The sequence below is a fragment of the Bufo gargarizans genome, chromosome 10 (assembly GCF_014858855.1).
Source record: "Bufo gargarizans isolate SCDJY-AF-19 chromosome 10, ASM1485885v1, whole genome shotgun sequence".
Lineage (NCBI taxonomy): Eukaryota > Metazoa > Chordata > Amphibia > Anura > Bufonidae > Bufo > Bufo gargarizans.
This window is the reverse complement of record NC_058089.1, coordinates 21234636-21251485: the sequence shown is the minus strand read 5'-3', so window position 1 is coordinate 21251485 and position 16850 is coordinate 21234636. Positions and strand designations below refer to the sequence as shown.

General features: G+C 48.3%; 1 protein-coding gene across 1 annotated transcript in view; it reads left to right on the top strand.

Moving 5' to 3' along the window:
• Window positions 1–6086: 6086 nt before the first annotated feature.
• Window positions 6087–16850, top strand: part of PTDSS2 (phosphatidylserine synthase 2) — a 63381-nt gene continuing 52617 nt past the window's right edge. The window contains exon 1 of the mRNA XM_044270865.1: window positions 6087–6383. Within this exon, the coding sequence (XP_044126800.1) occupies window positions 6202–6383 (182 nt within the window). The 5' untranslated portion in view covers window positions 6087–6201. The remainder of the gene's footprint in view (window positions 6384–16850) is intronic.

Below are 16850 nucleotides of genomic sequence, written 5' to 3'. Positions count from 1 at the left end.
TACACAGAGATAAAACTCGTCATAAGGTCAATATAAAAAGACAGTGGGATGACAAATATCCAGATTTTACTGGCTAAATGACAGCGGTAAAACTACTAAATTACTCCATTATCAAGTAACTGCAAGTAAATGTGACACGTAGCTCGGGATATCGCGGATTGTGCAGATAACGAGCCGCAGATAACACTATAATCTCCATGCCAATATTTATCTGTCTGTACATGTATTATAGATCTGAATATCTTATGTATCTTATTATTACATTATCTTTTACCATTTTATAAAATGTAACAATAAATATATGAAGTGCATTAACCCCTTAACAGCGCAGTGTTTTCAGTTTTGCATTGGCCTATAGTAACTACAGTGTATGATGGTTTGTTTTTTTGCATGACTTAAAAGGGGTTTTCCGAGACTTTAGGGCTCATTCAGACGGCTGTAGTATTTTGCGGTGAGCAAATTGCGGATGCGCAAAATGCAGATACCGGTCCATGTGCTTTCTGCGGACCGCTCATGGCCAGCACTATGATAGAAATGACTATTCATGTCTGCAGTCGCGGACAAGGATAGGACTTGCTCTATCTTTCTTGCGGGGCCACAGAACGGAACACATCGTGTGCTGTCAGCATCTTCTGCGGCCCCATTGAAATCAACGGGTCTGCACCCGTTTCGCTAAATTGCGGAACGGATGCGGAGCCATTCATACGGTCGTCTAATTGAGCCTTATACTGATGATCCTCTGGATAGGTCTGGGCCGATCGTGGGGGACACCCGGGATCTATCGAGATGTACCTCTGGATAGGTTGTCAGTCTAAAAGTCTAGGAAAACCCCTTTATGTCTGAGCTGCGCCTAGGCAATGTGACCAATGAACGTGACGAGAAGGCAGGGGCACTGCGAGGGCTGCTGGCTTGTCAAAAAGCTGGTTGGCGAGGGTGCTGGGTGTCGGACCCCCACCGATCAGATACTGATGACTTATCCAGAGTTGTAAAGTCTCTGAAAACCCCTTTAATTTCTTTAGGAGACATTTTGAGATACATATCCCTTGTGTTAGTGATACCGTAGCGTGTGCGGCCAACAGCTGTCTCTTCCAAGTCCTCCATATCCATACACATTTTTATTATTATTATTATAGACTGTAGACATTTATTTCTAATAATATTACAGGTTTCCATTTTGTCCATCCATATATGAGCTGTTGATGATTTTTTACGTTGGCCAGAAAACTAGGTTGGAGACCCCATACACATTAGGCTATTGTTGTCTGAAACCCACTTGGGTGATGTGTATTGGGAGCCTCCTACTATTTCCCATGCTTGGTTGAGCTGAGCCTATATGTGTGAGGGGGCCGATGCCATGGCCGTGACTCCTGAACCGCATGCGGTTGTCAGCGGTTTGGTTTGGTTGTCAATCACAGGTGAGGGCAGTGGTATTTGCCTCACCTGTGGTTGCCGCTGGCAACAGTATGTATGTGGCAGCATAGCAGTCTGAGCTGTATTGTGGCAGCTTGCTATGCTGTGCATGCGGTTGCACCTAGCAACCTTTTGTTAGGTGTGTGTGTGTATGTTATGCACTTCATATGTCATGTGTGCACTAGGTTTTATGTTATTGTGTGCACTTCCCCTAATAGTGGTGTTTTCCCTTCCCTGGTGATGGAAGGGTTAACTCCCTTTCGGTGTGTGTGAGACACTGGGTGTGTCTGTGTGGGTGTGGCCACTTAGGCCTATATAGCCTCTGTGTTTGGCATGGCTCAGTGGGTTGCTTCAGCCATGCTTAGCTAGCTGGAGCAGCCGCCTGTGAATACCATCTTCCCGTAAGGGCCACCCTTCCGGTCATAAAATCCAAACCCCTGATGTTTAGTTTATGTCCGTTACCTTTGGTTTTTATTGCAGCTATGGATGCCCTGGTTCCTGTGTGTTTTTATGTGTGTGCTGTCTGTCTATGTTTGTGTGGACAGCGTTTTCTGAGCATGGGTTCCAGTCAGCAAGGCTGTGGCAGGTTTGTGTGGAACTGTTTGGGTTCACCTGTCATATTCATAGTTCTGTTCACGTTCCCCTTCTTTCATGCTGCTTGGCCAGTGAGACTCCTGCTCCTACGTGCCTAGGAGGAGTAGGTTGTCTTACCCTGCTCCTTAGTTCAGGGCCATCCTGAGGGCTTGTAGGGACTATTAGGTTCCAGAGTATGAGCCCTCCTACCACCAGGGTCGGCTCATACGGACAGGAGACAGGGTCAGTGTTAGGGACGCAAAAGGAGGTGACCTGCTCCCTAACTTTGTTGCCCTGACAGAGTAGCGACCGGACATTTCTGAGCATCGCACGGCTGAGGGTTTTCCCCATCCTCAGCCGTGACAGCCGAGTTAACACCTTAAAAGGGTTTTCAGAGATTTTAATACTAATGAACTATCCTCTGGACAGGTCATCAGTATCTGATCGGTGGGGGTCCGACACACAGGACCTCCCAGACCAGATGTTTGAGAAGGCAACGAAGTTCCTGTGAGCGCCGCGGCCTTCTCCGTGCTCACCAATCACAGCGCCATACATAGTATAGTGGCTGCGATTGGTATCGTGCTCAGTCCCATTCACTTCTATGAGGCTGAGCTGCTGGTAGGCCACGTGACCGATAAATGTGATTTCACATGGCCTGGGAAAAGCTGAGAGAAAGCTGGTGCCTTCTCAAACAGCTGATTGGCGAGGGTTCCGGGTGTTGGACCCCCACCAATCAGATACTGATGACCCATTCAGAGGATAAGTCATCAGTATAAAAATCTCGGAAAACCCCTTCAAAGGAATTTTCTAGTATTTTAATATTAGTGGCAACAACCTGCACTCTCAACTATTTCAGAGTAGCTCCAGCGCCAAACCTACACAGCTCTGTCTATTCACACGATCGTTGGTGTTTTTACAGTCCGCAGACTCGCAAAACATGGATACCGGCTGTGTGCGTTCTGCATTTTGTGGAACAGAACGTCCTGCCTTCTATGGAACATTCCTATTAGTGTCTCCCAAATAGACCAGAATAGGGAATGTTTTATTTTTTTGCAGGTGCCACAGAACGGACATACTGAGTGCTGTCTGCATCTTTTGAGACCCCATTAAAGTTAATGGGTCCTCATCCGACCCGCAAAAAATGAATATCGTCTGCGGACAAAAACACGGTCATGTGCGTGAGCCCTAAGAGTCATGGGGGGAAGTTGGAATAAACTCCAGATGACTGAAATTAACATCATAAAAAGAACAAGGATGGCAGCGACAATCCAAAAAGGACTATTTTTTATGCGATTACAATACCAAGCACAGCCGCTATACCATAATCGGAGCGCTGCGGCCTCTTCAAACAGCTGATCGGCAGAAGTTCTGGGAATAGGACCCCCACGAAACCCAAGGATAGGCCATCAACAGGCGTGGACTGGGAACTTAAAGTGGCCCTGGAGAAAATACTAAAAGTGGCCCCGTTTTGTAGTCGGGACCAAACTAACTGATGGAAGGCAGGGGCAGCAATACCATATTGTGGCCCATTAAACCACCCCAGCAGCCAAACACCACAATCATCACAAAATACATCCCCAAACACTTCCACTGGCCGACCGTGAGGAGGGCCCAGACGGCCCCCTGGGAAATTTCCCTGTAAGGTCTATGGCCAATCTGCCCCTGGCCATCAATATCAAAATGTCGGACAACCCCTTTAATAAGTCTATGTTTGCGGATCTGCTCAGACCCCCCGTCGGCAATGACCTCCCTTTTGTGCAGTATGCAGCTCTATTTTTTTATCAAAATACAAAAGGAGCACGGGCTATAACTATAACAGGTGCAGAGGATTTACCCTATAACTATAATGGGTGCAGAGGATTTACCCTATAACTATAAGGGGTGCAGAGGGTTCATCCCATAACTATAAGGGGTGCAGAGGGTTCACCCCATAACTATAAGGGGTGCAGAGAGTTCACCCCATAACTATAAGGGGTGCAGAGAGTTCACCTCATAACTATAAGGGGTGCAGAGGGTTCACCCCATAACTATAAGGGGTGCAGAGGGTTCATCCCATAACTATAAGGGGTGCAGAGGGTTCATCCCATAACTATAAGGGGTGCAGAGGGTTCATCCCATAACTATAAGGGGTGCAGAGGATTTACTCCATATCTGTAAGAGGTGCAGAGGGTTCATCCCATTACTATAAGGGGTGCAGAGAGTTCACACCATAACTATAAGGGGTGCAGAGGGTTTACACCATAACTATAAGGGGTGCAGAGGGTTCACACCATAACTATAAGAGGTGCAGAGGGTTTACACCATAACTATAAGGGGTGCAGAGGGTTCACACTATAACTATAAGAGGTGCAGAGGGTTTACACCATAACTATAAGGGGTGCAGAGGGTTCACACTATAACTATAAGAGGTGCAGAGGGTTCACACCATAACTATAAGAGGTGCAGAGGGTTCACACCATAACTATAAGGGGTGCAGAGAGTTCACCTCATAACTATAAGGGGTGCAGAGGGTTCACCCCATAACTATAAGGGGTGCAGAGGGTTCATCCCATAACTATAAGGGGTGCAGAGGGTTCATCCCATAACTATAAGGGGTGCAGAGGGTTCATCCCATAACTATAAGGGGTGCAGAGGATTTACTCCATATCTGTAAGAGGTGCAGAGGGTTCATCCCATTACTATAAGGGGTGCAGAGAGTTCACACCATAACTATAAGGGGTGCAGAGGGTTTACACCATAACTATAAGGGGTGCAGAGGGTTCACACCATAACTATAAGAGGTGCAGAGGGTTTACACCATAACTATAAGGGGTGCAGAGGGTTCACACTATAACTATAAGAGGTGCAGAGGGTTTACACCATAACTATAAGGGGTGCAGAGGGTTCACACTATAACTATAAGAGGTGCAGAGGGTTCACACCATAACTATAAGAGGTGCAGAGGGTTCACACCATAACTATAATAGGTGCAGAGGGTTCACACCATAACTATAAGGGGTGCAGAGGGTTCACACCATAACTATAAGGGGTGCAGAGGGTTCACACTATAACTATAAGGGGTGCAGAGGGTTCACACTATAACTATAAGGGGTGCAGAGGGTTCACACTATAACTATAAGGGGTGCAGAGGGTTCACACTATAACTATAAGGGGTGCAGAGGGTTCACACTATAACTATAAGGGGTGCAGAGGGTTCACACCATAACTATAAGGGGTGCAGAGGGTTCACACCATAACTATAAGGGGTGCAGAGGGTTCACACCATAACTATAAGGGGTGCAGAGGGTTCACACCATAACTATAAGGGGTGCAGAGGGTTCACACCATAACTATAAGGGGTGCAGAGGGTTCACACCATAACTATAATAGGTGCAGAGGGTTCACACCATAACTATAAGGGGTGCAGAGGGTTCACACCATAACTATAATAGGTGCAGAGGGTACACCCTATAACTATAAGAGGTGCAGAGGGTACACCCTATAACTATAAGGGGTGCAGAGGGTGCACCTGGCCCCAGCTGCCGGAGGGGGCCCATAAGGTCTCACCTCTCCAAATGTGGAGACCAGTACTGTAAACAAAGCATGATGGGTGAGGGCCCATAATTGGGGCCCGGGAGCTACAAGTTACGATTCTGACTGGAGCCCCTTATAAGTCAATGGAATGTGTCGGGTGCCGTTTAGTTTCGTTAGGGTACGTTCACACAGGACGAATACGCCATGTTTTTCCAGTGCGGCGAGAATTTGAAACCCCTTTGCAGTGCAAAATCTGCATCAAATTCACAGCAAAATTTCGCTGCCCGTAATCCTGCAATGCCTTCTCTGACACAGATATGAACACTAGAAAGTTCACTTGCAGTAACCTCCTGCCTCCTTTAGGCTACACGTGGCAGCAGAACTCTCTGATACCAGTTCATATTCCCCTGACCCCATCATGAGCAGCAACTACAATGACTGGAAGCGCCAGGCTTCAGCACCGCGGACAGCGCATGCGTGACGGACCCAGCTGTGCCTAGCGTGATCCTCCCCCAAACCCCGCCCCTTAGCAACGACTGAGCGGCCTCGTCCAGCCGGCTGTCAGGGCAGCCGACGTCTCGCGGTCACGTGCCCCCGACCCACGTGGTGGGGCGAAAGCGTGATTCCCTCGGCCGCTCCTCCCCCTCCCCCGGTCAGTGAGTGGGAGAGTTTCCAGCAGCCGAGGCAGACGGGAGCTGCTGAGCCATGATACGCCATGAAGGCAGGAAGGGAGCCGCTACTAGGAAGTCCTCCCTGGACGGACAGTGCTGGGAGGAGGCGGAAGTTAGAAGCAGATACCCGGCCGCCAAGTCCCTGCTCCGGGGGGACACGTCCAGGAGCACCACCGAGTCCGAAGTGTTTGATGACGGCACCAACACTTTCTTCTGGTGAGCCGGCAGCCCGTCCCGCTAGAGTAATGCTTAGGCCAGCTGAACCTGTTGACTTGCTGTAGTACTACAACTCCCATCATGCCTCAGGGGGATGTACTAAGTGCTAGCCCCTCTGTTTAGGTCTGGCCTAATGGCTTTTCAGTAAGCACAGCTTTAGACTGTTGCTTTTCAGTAGTGGAGAAACTACAACTCCCAGCATGCTCTGCTGAGGTTCAGTGCAACACATGGGAAATCTTGAAAACCCCCTATTGTTTTAACCAGGGTTGGGTGGGGGGTTGGTTTGTAACCATAGCAATACAGGTGGTAGGTCCGAGAGATGGTGATCGCACGCCCATGTAGAGCCTAAATACTGGGTGTACATGTCGTGGGGGCTGCAAGTAGCCGACTATGTTCAGTGCCCCCCTTCCCCCAGTCCATCAGGACAGAGGAGATGAATGGCTTCTTTATGATGACTCTTTAGTGGTGCATGCTCTCATTGTTACCCGCTTAGGATGGCAGAGTTACACGGTGGTCTACAAGGATTTGAAGAATGTGTGCATAGCCGTCCCTGAGGAGCAGGGGTGAGGAGCTCTAGGTTAGAATCATTACCTGTTCCTGAGGGCCAGGTATTAGGAGCGCTAAGTTGGAATCCTTAGGACCAGGTATTAGGAGCTCTAAGTTGGAATCCTTAGCCGTCCTTGAGGACCAGGGATGAGGAGCGTTGGTTGGAAACCTCAGCCGTCCCTGAGGGCAAGGGGTGAGCATCTCAAGTCTAAAAACCTCAGCCGTCCCTGAGGACTAGGGGTGAGGAGCCCAGGGTTGGAGTGCTTAGCCATCCTTGAGATTCGGGAATGAGTAGCTGTAGGTCGGAAGCCTCAGCAGCCCCTGAGGACCAAGGGTGAGGAGCTGTAGGTTGGAATCCGTGCTTGAGTTTCTTTATCTGCAATGTTGGTGTTTTTGTCTACGGTTTATACATTTGGGTAATGCCCCTGCACTTTGATGCCATTGGTGGGGTCCTTCAACTCTGAGAAGGTTGCGTGGTGCTCTGTAGACCACCTAAACCTTGGAAAACTGTAGTATCTTTATTTTTTGGAGGCAGTGGGCCAATCGACCACCTGTGATCTTCTCAGACGTGTCAGAAGATATACGTATATTACTATGCTGTATATAGCCAGAGGTCCGGGCTGGTCTCCTGCCTGCAATGTGTGTTTTGTAGATGGATCTTTTATGTGAAGTAACCCAGAGTCTCTCCTAAGACTACATCATGGCACTATGCCCGTACTTGTGCAAGGCATAGAGGTGGTGATGCCAAGTGCAGGTGTGGGCTGAAGCTGTTCATACATAGTGGAAAGTTACCGCCTGGGTTTGTGTGTATAGGGGCAGGTGCACGAAGAGGCCGACCCCTGGATTTCTGCCAGACATTTGCAGTTTATTTAAAGAGGACCCTTTGTCACCTCTCCTGTCAGGTCTGTTTTTGTGACTACTGGCAATAATACTGGAGGGTCTGTTCTTTTATTATTCCTTCTAGAAGTTATGAATGACCTACCAGCAGTTTGCAATAGTGATCCAGTTGGGGTGTGTCCCTGAACGGTTTTTGACACTGCCAGCACTGATTGGGTAGTGTCAGACTGTGCAGGGACGCACCCCTCACTGGTAACACCCAGTTGGACCTGTTGGCAGGTCTTTCGTTAGCCTCTGGTAGGAATAACGGAGTAACAGCACAGCAAAGATTCATAAGAGTAGATGCTCCAGAATTGTTATTTCATGGGGAATGCAAGTAATTACTACAACAGATTTGTCAGGAGAGGTCAGAGGTCCTCCTTAATGTGGCTAATACCGCAGACTTGGTTAATAAGTGACTGACCACTTCACTTTAAAGGGCATCTGTCAGCAGTTTTGTATCCATGACACTGGCTGACCTGTTATATGTGCACTTGGCAGCTGAAGGCGTCTGTGTTGGTCCCATGTTCATATGTGTCCGCATTGCTGAGAAAAATGAAGTTTTATTATATGCAAACGAGCCTCTAGGAGCAATGGGGGCGTTGCAGTTACACTTAGAGGCTCTGCTCTCTCTGCAACTGCCACGCCCTCTGCACTTTGACAGGACCAGGTGTGATCACGTTTGCACTGTCTGGTCCTCTCAAAGTGCAGTGGACGCAGCAGTTACAGAGTGGAGCCTCTAGGTGTAATGGTAACGCCCCTGTTGCTCCTAGAGGCTCATTTGCATAAATTAAAACATAATTTTTCTCAGCAATGCGGGCACATATGAACATGGGACCAACACAGATGCCTTCAGCTGCCAAGTGCACTATGACGCTGGCTGACCTGTTACATGTGCACTTGGCAGCTGAAGACATCCGTGTTGGTCCCATGTTCATATGTGTCCGCATTTTTTGCAGACAGCCCACTGACCCATTTGTTTCTATGGGACCATGCCGACTTCTGTATTTTATATATTTTTGTGGCTCCGTGTGGATGATGTCTTATTATTTTCCGTATTGCAGAGGAGAATAGTCCTTTCTACTGATGGGTGTGAGAAAAGTGCGGATTGAAACGGACCTGGCTACATGAGGCCTTATGTAGATGAGCATTGATTGACGGATGACTGGCTGGATTTCTCGTCCAGATCATCATCCTGTATTGCCACGTCCTCCGGGTGCCTGCACTATTTTCCGTAGAGCTCCTCCTGGCACGTGCAGCACATTACTGACATGTATCAGGATACACATCGCTGAGAACGGTGCATGAAGGCAAATAAAGGCGAGATAAAATCTTCACCCTGCAGCCTACCACCCATGGTGTCCTCCTGTGACTGCAGAGTCAATTTACAGGTCAGGTTTTCAGTGCATTCTGTGATTGTGACGTGCCTTCTAGAAGGAATATTGGAGCCTGTTGCGCTCCGGTCACACCTGGCAGTAGTAGTGTTCAGTCTCTCTCTCTGCCATAGCACCAAGTGCCAGGAAAAAGTTCTGGCCAAAACTGCAGTCATATGCTGGCACGGGTTTTAGAAAGCCTTTTTAGCCAATGTTCTTAGGTCTGCGTTCTTTAGCATTACGTAAAATCTGATCATTTTTTAAATAAAACAAGGAAAGCTCAAAATTCCAATGATTTTAAAAAAGTTCTCTGGAGGTTAAAGGGTATTCCAGTTGTTAGAAGGCTCAGCTGTCCTTGAGGATTGGGGGGGGGGGAGCTCTAGGTTGGAAGCCTTAGCTGTTCCTGAGGGCCAGGGGTGCGGAGCTCTAGGTTGGAAGCCTTAGCTGTTCCTGAGGGCCAGGGGTGCGGAGCTCTAGGTTGGAAGCCTTAGCTGTTCCTGAGGGCCAGGGGTGCGGAGCTCTAGGTTGGAAGCCTTAGCTGTCCCTGAGGACCAGGGGTGTGGAGCTCTAGGTTGGAAGCCTTGGCTGCTCTGGAGGATCCAGGGGTGTGGAGCTCTAGGTTGGAAGCCTTTAGTTGTTCCTCAGGAAAAGAGGTGTGAAGCTCTAGGTTGGAAGCCTTAGCTGCTCTGGAGGATCAGGGGTGTGGAGCTCTAGGTTGGAAGCCTTAGCTGTCTCTGATGACCAGGGGTTAGAAGTTCTCATATCTACAGGATAAGGAATAACTTCTACATGGAACCCTCACTGATCAAAACGGGAACCCTGTACCCCTTGAAAGGAATAGAGCAGCTGATTGGGCATGCGCAATGCTGTTCCATTTTGTTGGAGTCTTGGCTATCTCCCCATAGAAATGAATGGAGTGGTGGTCCGCATGCTTGATCCTGCGGTTTGTTTCCAGGGAGTTTGAGGGCTAAAGGGCCCTGATCTTGTGATCAGTGTGGGACCCATCAGTAAGACCCCCACCTATTTAGTAGTTATCCACTGTCCTGTAGATGCGGGATAAATTGTAATAACTGGAATACCCCTTTAAGTACTGATGACTTGTCCTTACAATAGGCCATCAATATCAGATCGGTGGGGTCCCACTCATGGAGCTGTGTACTTTTCGTTCTCGGTTTGGGTAATACAGCTGCTGCATACAGCAGATCGGCAGGGGTGTCGGGGGCCATACCGCTGCTGATGGGATTTTTGACCTCTCCTGAGAATAGGATATACCACCAATGTCAGGTGCTGGACCAACCTCTGGAACCCATGCCTATCTCCTGAACGGGCTGCTGAAAATGAAGGAGAGTGCACTGCGCATGCGCTGCATGCTCTCCATTTATTTCTGTTGAAGTTCTGAAAATAGCTGAGTGCACTTGGCTGTTTTTGGAAGTCCCATAGAAGGTAATGGGGAGCTCACCGCGCAAGCACAGACACCGCTCCATTCATTTCTATGGGACTGCTGGAGAAAGCGAAGCCAGCAGTCCCATAGCAATGAATAGGGGGTGGCCGTGCATGCGCCTCTGCTCACTTTGGGTGTCCCGTTCTGAAGATAGGTGCAGGTCCCACATCTGGGACCTGCACCGATCTGACATTGGTTGCATTTCCTAGCGATATTATACACCCATGTCTCAGATGAGGCAACCCCTTTAGGGTCCATTCACATGTCTGTGTGTGTTTTGCGGATCCACAATTGGACATGTTCTATTTTTTTCGGGAGCGGAATTGCGGACCCGGAAGTACGGATCCGCAATTCCGGATCCGGGCAGCACATCGTAGAAATGAACGGGTCCGCAAAATGCGGAACGAAATTGCAGACGTGTGAATGGACCCTTAAAGTGGTATTCCGAGCCAGCTTGAGGCATGTGCCGAAAGCCCCGGGTCTATGACCTTGAAGTCCAACTCCCCTGCAGGTAACCTCTGATGCGGCTGGCCAAATGGCTCCCGGACATGGTGAACAAGGTCCTGTTCTGGGATGTAGGCTGCAGCTTTCTATGTTTAGGTAAACTACAACTGCATTGATTGCGAATGATGGGGGTTGTCATCTGATGGTCTAGAAGGCTTCCCTGGGCATTAGCGTCCTGTATTATTCATGTGCCCTGTATACAGTAAATGCTCTGGGAATATTTGGATGCTTATGGCTTCCGCCTCTATTAGGAGCCACTTAAATGAATGCATTTGGCTCTGTTCACACCAGTGTCATGGCTGCTGCTGAGAAATTTACTGCACGGCTTTCATTCGAGTGAGTTGGCCAGACGCTTGCTTTGGGGCGACAACTCCCATCATTTAAGGCAGGTATACGCCCAGTGGGTGACCTGAGCATGAAAACTCCTGGAAGGGCTCATGCACACAAACGTATTTTCTTTCTGTGTCCGTTCCGTGTTTTTTTTGCACACGTTAGCAGAACCATTGATTTCAATGGGTCCGCAAAAACACAACAACAAAAAACCCGGAAGTTACTCCATGTGGATTCTGTTTTCGTATGTCTGTTCTACAAAGTGGTAGAACATGACCTATTATTGTCCGCATTACGGACAAGGATAGGACTGTTCTATTAGGGGCCGGCTGTTCTGTTCTGCAGAATGCACACGGACGTCATCCGTATTATTATTTTTTTTGCGGACTGCAGAGTACATACGGTCGTGTGCATGAGCCCCAATGGAGATGAAGTCTTAGCACGGTTGTACACACAGCTATGAAAAGTGTTGTCATCTGACAACGTCCGTTCCACTAGTATCCCTCATGAAGTACGGAGTCTGCAGCAACTTTTCTTACAACTCTGTATTGTTCCTCTGTTATTCCTCCTGAAAACTAATTCAAGGGACTGTCTGAGGATGGAAAGTAATTTCCATGGGGTGGACACAATGCAAAATCAAAAGAAAAGCTTTTTAAAGTGTCCTGTGCCGCGCTTCCAGGAGTATTTAAAGGGAACCTGTCACCAGCGAGCGACCTCCCCGCCAAACTGTTTGCATAGGCACATAGCTGTAATTCACCCGAATGAAACATGTTTTTTTTTTTGGGGATCTGAGGCTCTGTTGCTGAGTTATAATACTTTTTCTTAAAATGCAAATTAGGCCTTTGGAGCAATGAGGGCGTCACCTTTGCTCTCGTTGCACCCAAGCTCCATCCCTGTCCTGCTTTGACTGACCGGGCCAGACAGTGGCAAAGCCCTCATGGAGACCGGTGCGGGAGCTGCACGTGCCGTTCAAGACGCATCACTGCTGAGGTCATTGATTAGGGTGAAGTGTGGGGGCGAGACGCGGTGGTGACGGAGCTCGGCCCTGGACCTGGGACACTTAGTTTTTTTTCTTCTTGAACATTTGACGTTGCGTTCAGCCCCATGTACTTTCCACTGTCAGACGACCCCTTGAATACATGGACAGCGGTGTGATACCAGCTGGGGGTGTGCCCCTTCACTCTGGCGCTGTCTAGTCTGCGCCAGCCTCTGTAGCGACACATCCCTTTGATAAACTGACAGATGGTTTTTATCATTCCCTTTATTCATGCATTTCTAAGAGGAGTAACCGAGCAACAGAGGAAGAGTTGAGGGGAAAAATTTTCTATAAAAGTAATTTCACAAAGAAAATGCAAGTTTACTAAAAAAGGGCACATCAGGGAACCGCTTTAGACCTTTGCACACGCTTTTCTTCATTGCTTTTGTGCTGTTTTACAAGCTCTGTAGGGAAAATTCCCATGAGCAGAAACACTGAGGGAGACTTGTAGAACTGGCTTAGCAACCAATCAGATTCCACCTTTCTTTTTCTAAAGGAGCTGTGAAAAATGAAAGGTGGAATCTGATTGGTTGCTATGGGCAACTAAGCCACTGCTACTTTACACCGGTTTGGATAGATCTCCCCCAGTGTTTGTCGTGCATTTTAGATTTCACTATAGACTCGTTTACTTTCTGACCGCCGTGTTTTTACGGAAAAAAAACTTTGTCCAATTAAGACAACTTATCCTTTATCCACAGGATAAGGCCTCGTGCACACGACCGTTGTTTTATTCCGTGTCTGTTGTGCCGTTTTTCGTGATTTTCTGCGGACCCATTGACTTTCAATGGGTCCGTTGAAAACTCGGCTAATGCACAGTTTGTCATCCCGCGTCCGTGGTTCCAGTCCGTCCAAAAAATATAACCTGTCCTATTATTTTTGCGGAAGACTGTTCGCGGACCCATTCAAGTCAATGGGACCGCTAAAAAACACAGAGGCACACAAGATTGTCGTCTCCGTCCGTTTTTTTCCCTATCATTTGCATGGCAAACCTGTCTTTTATTTTATTTTATTTTTTTACTTTCCTTCATGTCTGGTGATCCTCTAAAAATAAAGGAAGACACACGGAAACAAAAAACGGAACAACAGAACCCCATTTTGCGGAACAGAAAAGAACCCCATTTTGCGGAACAGAACACAACAACGGTCGTGTGCATGAGGCCTAAGTGTCTGATCAGCAGGGGCCCTCGCCTATCATGAGAACAGGGACTCGTTCACCCCTGTTTGAATGGAGCTGCGGTCACGCATTTTCAGTTCTCTGGCGCTCCTGGAGACGGTCCTTGTACCTGACTGTCCCATAGAACTCAATGTAGCGGCAGTGAGCTATCTCTCCAGTCAAACTAAGCTCTTCGGCCCCCATTCTTGTGGTCGGTGGGGTCCCCAGCAGTTGGATCCCAACTGATTGGTCACTTATCCCTCATCTTGTCCATCAGGGATTTGTTGTCTTAGGGCTACATGCACACAAACGTTGTTTGTTTTTGTTTTTTTGCGGATAGGATGTGGACCCATTCATTTCAATAGGTCTGCAAAAAACGTGGACAGCACACAGAGTTCTGTCTGCATCAGTATGTCCGTTCCGTTGCCTCGCAAAAAAAATAGTGCATGTCCGATTTTTTAATTTTTTTTTAATTTATTTTTTTTCCTAGTTTGCGTACAAGGATAGGCATTATTACAATGGACATGCAAAAAAAAAAACTGATCCACAAAAAAACATGCCATACGGAACGTCATCCATTTTTTATTTATTTTTTTGCGGACTGCAAAACACATACGGTCGTGTGCACGTAGCCTTATAACCCCCTTAAAGGGTGTGTGACTAATCTGAGCATTATAGTTTCTGCATAGTTTTTTTGGTTTGCAAATCACGGGCCCACAAAACATGGATTCCGGCTGCCATTTTTTTTTTCTCCAGCAGAAATCTCTTATGGTTGTCTGTAAAACGGACAAGAACAGGATAGGTTTTGTTTTTTTTTGCGCGGCCACGGAACGAACTTACGGATGCGGACCGCGCAATGGGTGGCCCCGTTGAGATGAATAGGTCCTACCAGAAAACGCAGATTGGATGCGGACTGACTCTGCGGCCATGTGCATGAGCCCTTATCCACAAGGTATTGGATAGCGCTCTGCTCGGGGCAGGTCCACCCACAGATTCCAAGAACAGGGCTCCTGCTTCACCTGCCGCGTTCCCCTTTGAGACGGTTACATTTTTGGAGTTGTACTTGTTTGCGCAGAACGCGTGAATCCCGTCCCCTGCTCTGCGTGGGTACAGCTGACACGGGCTCCACCGTCATAGACAGAAATACCTTCACAGCTTCTTCTCGTCTTCACACAAATGATCGTAAAAATAGCCTGCCTTGTCAGACGCCGATCCTGTGTTTTCTTCCAGATGAAAGTCCACGGCCCCCCCGCTTTGTAGCGGTCGGAGGCGGCGTTTCCAAACCAAATCTGCAGCGAAATCCACAGGTGTTACTTGCGGCTTTGTCCCTCTTCGCAAAGGATGAAATCCGCACTAAAAATCTGCAGATCAATGGACACGGAAGATTAATTTCCACACTGAAAAAATATGCGAGTGTACACGAGAATTGGCAGATCTCGTTCACCTCGCTGGTAGTGGATTACACTGCGTTTTTTTTTCAACGTGAAAATCTGCGTGGAAACGCCACACGTCGTCCGCAGCGTGTGCAGGTAGCCTTGGGGTTTTTCTAGAGGCAGATAAATTGCCCAACTGTACAGCAAAACGGTTGTCGGTAGTTTTAATGTCCTTTTTACACGTAGCGATGATCTGGCAGATTAACGGGAACGAAACGCAGGAAAGTGATTGTCTATGGGGTCAATCGATAGCTCGTCCCCTGTATAGCGGGGGTGATTATGCGTAATGCGGCCCTTGTGTCCACTGAAGGATCGGGCAGTTGTCAGGAGGGTCTTTCAGATAATTGTTCAGTGTAAAAGGACCTTTCCACTCGGCGATTATCGGGAATGAATATTCGTACGTCCTTTCCGTTCCTTTCCATTGCAAGCGATGTAAAAAGATACTGATGTCAAACGAATGAATTGCTGCTTGCTGTGTATCACCCAAAGACTTGTCGACCCCCATTCTTGTGATTAATGGGGGTCCCATAGGTCATCCATTTGTCGCCAATCCTCTGGTTAGATGATACAATGGGATTCTGGATACTGATGGCCTGGATATCTACTAATGCCCGATCGGTCCGCGTTCCTTCGGCAGCAGGAGGACCTGTGCACCGTAGTTTAAGGCTTAGGGTTACCCATGCTGCGGACCGCAATGCACGGGCACCAACTGTGGGCCAGCCGCATGCGGATTTGCAACCCCTATTCACTTGAATGGGGTCCTCGATCCGTCCGTTCGCAAAAAGAGCAAGTTCGATCTTTTTGCGGTGCAGAGGCACGGAACGGAAACCACGGAAGCACTCTGTAGTGGTTCCGTTCTGTGCTACCGTTCCGCGTCTTCGGATTTGCGGACCCATTCAAGTCAATGGGTCCGCATCAGTTATGCGGAATGCACACGGAACGGTGCCCGTGTATTGCGGATCCGCATGTGCTTTCCGTGATACGGCAATGGGACACCTACGTTCGTCTGCAGGAGGCCTAAGGCTGCGTTCACATCTCCTCCTTTTGCAAGCAAAAAAACATTGCCTGCAATGCTTTTGTCTGTGCGAAACCCGGTATTTATGCTGGAAGTTGAACAGATCACCGCCGGACCTCATTGCAGTTAGTGGCGATCCAGCGGTGAAGTAGAGGATCCAACAGGTGACTCTGTGCCGGAACAGCCTTCTGGATCTCCAACCAGAGATGTGAACGAGGCCTAACCTTTTGTATTTGGCGTCTGTACTGCGACGTAGAGCATTACATTCACAGCATCCCGGGGAAGTTTCATTCTTGGCATCAACATTTAGTTCAATGAACCCTGTGAAGAAGGAACTGGCAGTCCTCACTGTGTGCAGTGTGAATGCCGGACTGAAGAGGTCACGATGTGTCACACGGAGCAGTGGTATGTGCTACCGGTCTGCACCGCGCTGGCGATTATAGATTACGTGAGCTCTGTGTACGTACGGGAAACTGTTCCCTCTGTTGTTCTGCTAATGCTTGTCTATGACAATTGCTTGGTGTCCATGAATAAATTGGGGAATGTGTGGTTTAGATGGGCAAACCTACTAATTAAGGGGGGCATGCACATGAGTGACACAACTGCAGTCCATTTTGCAGTCTGCAAATCGCGAATCTGCAAAATGCAAAGGCGGTCCTTGTGCATCTGCACCTTCCGTGGGCCCCATAAAAAAGTCTATTCTTGTCCCCAAAACGGACAAAAATAGGACATGTTCTGTCATTTGTGGGACAGCACACGG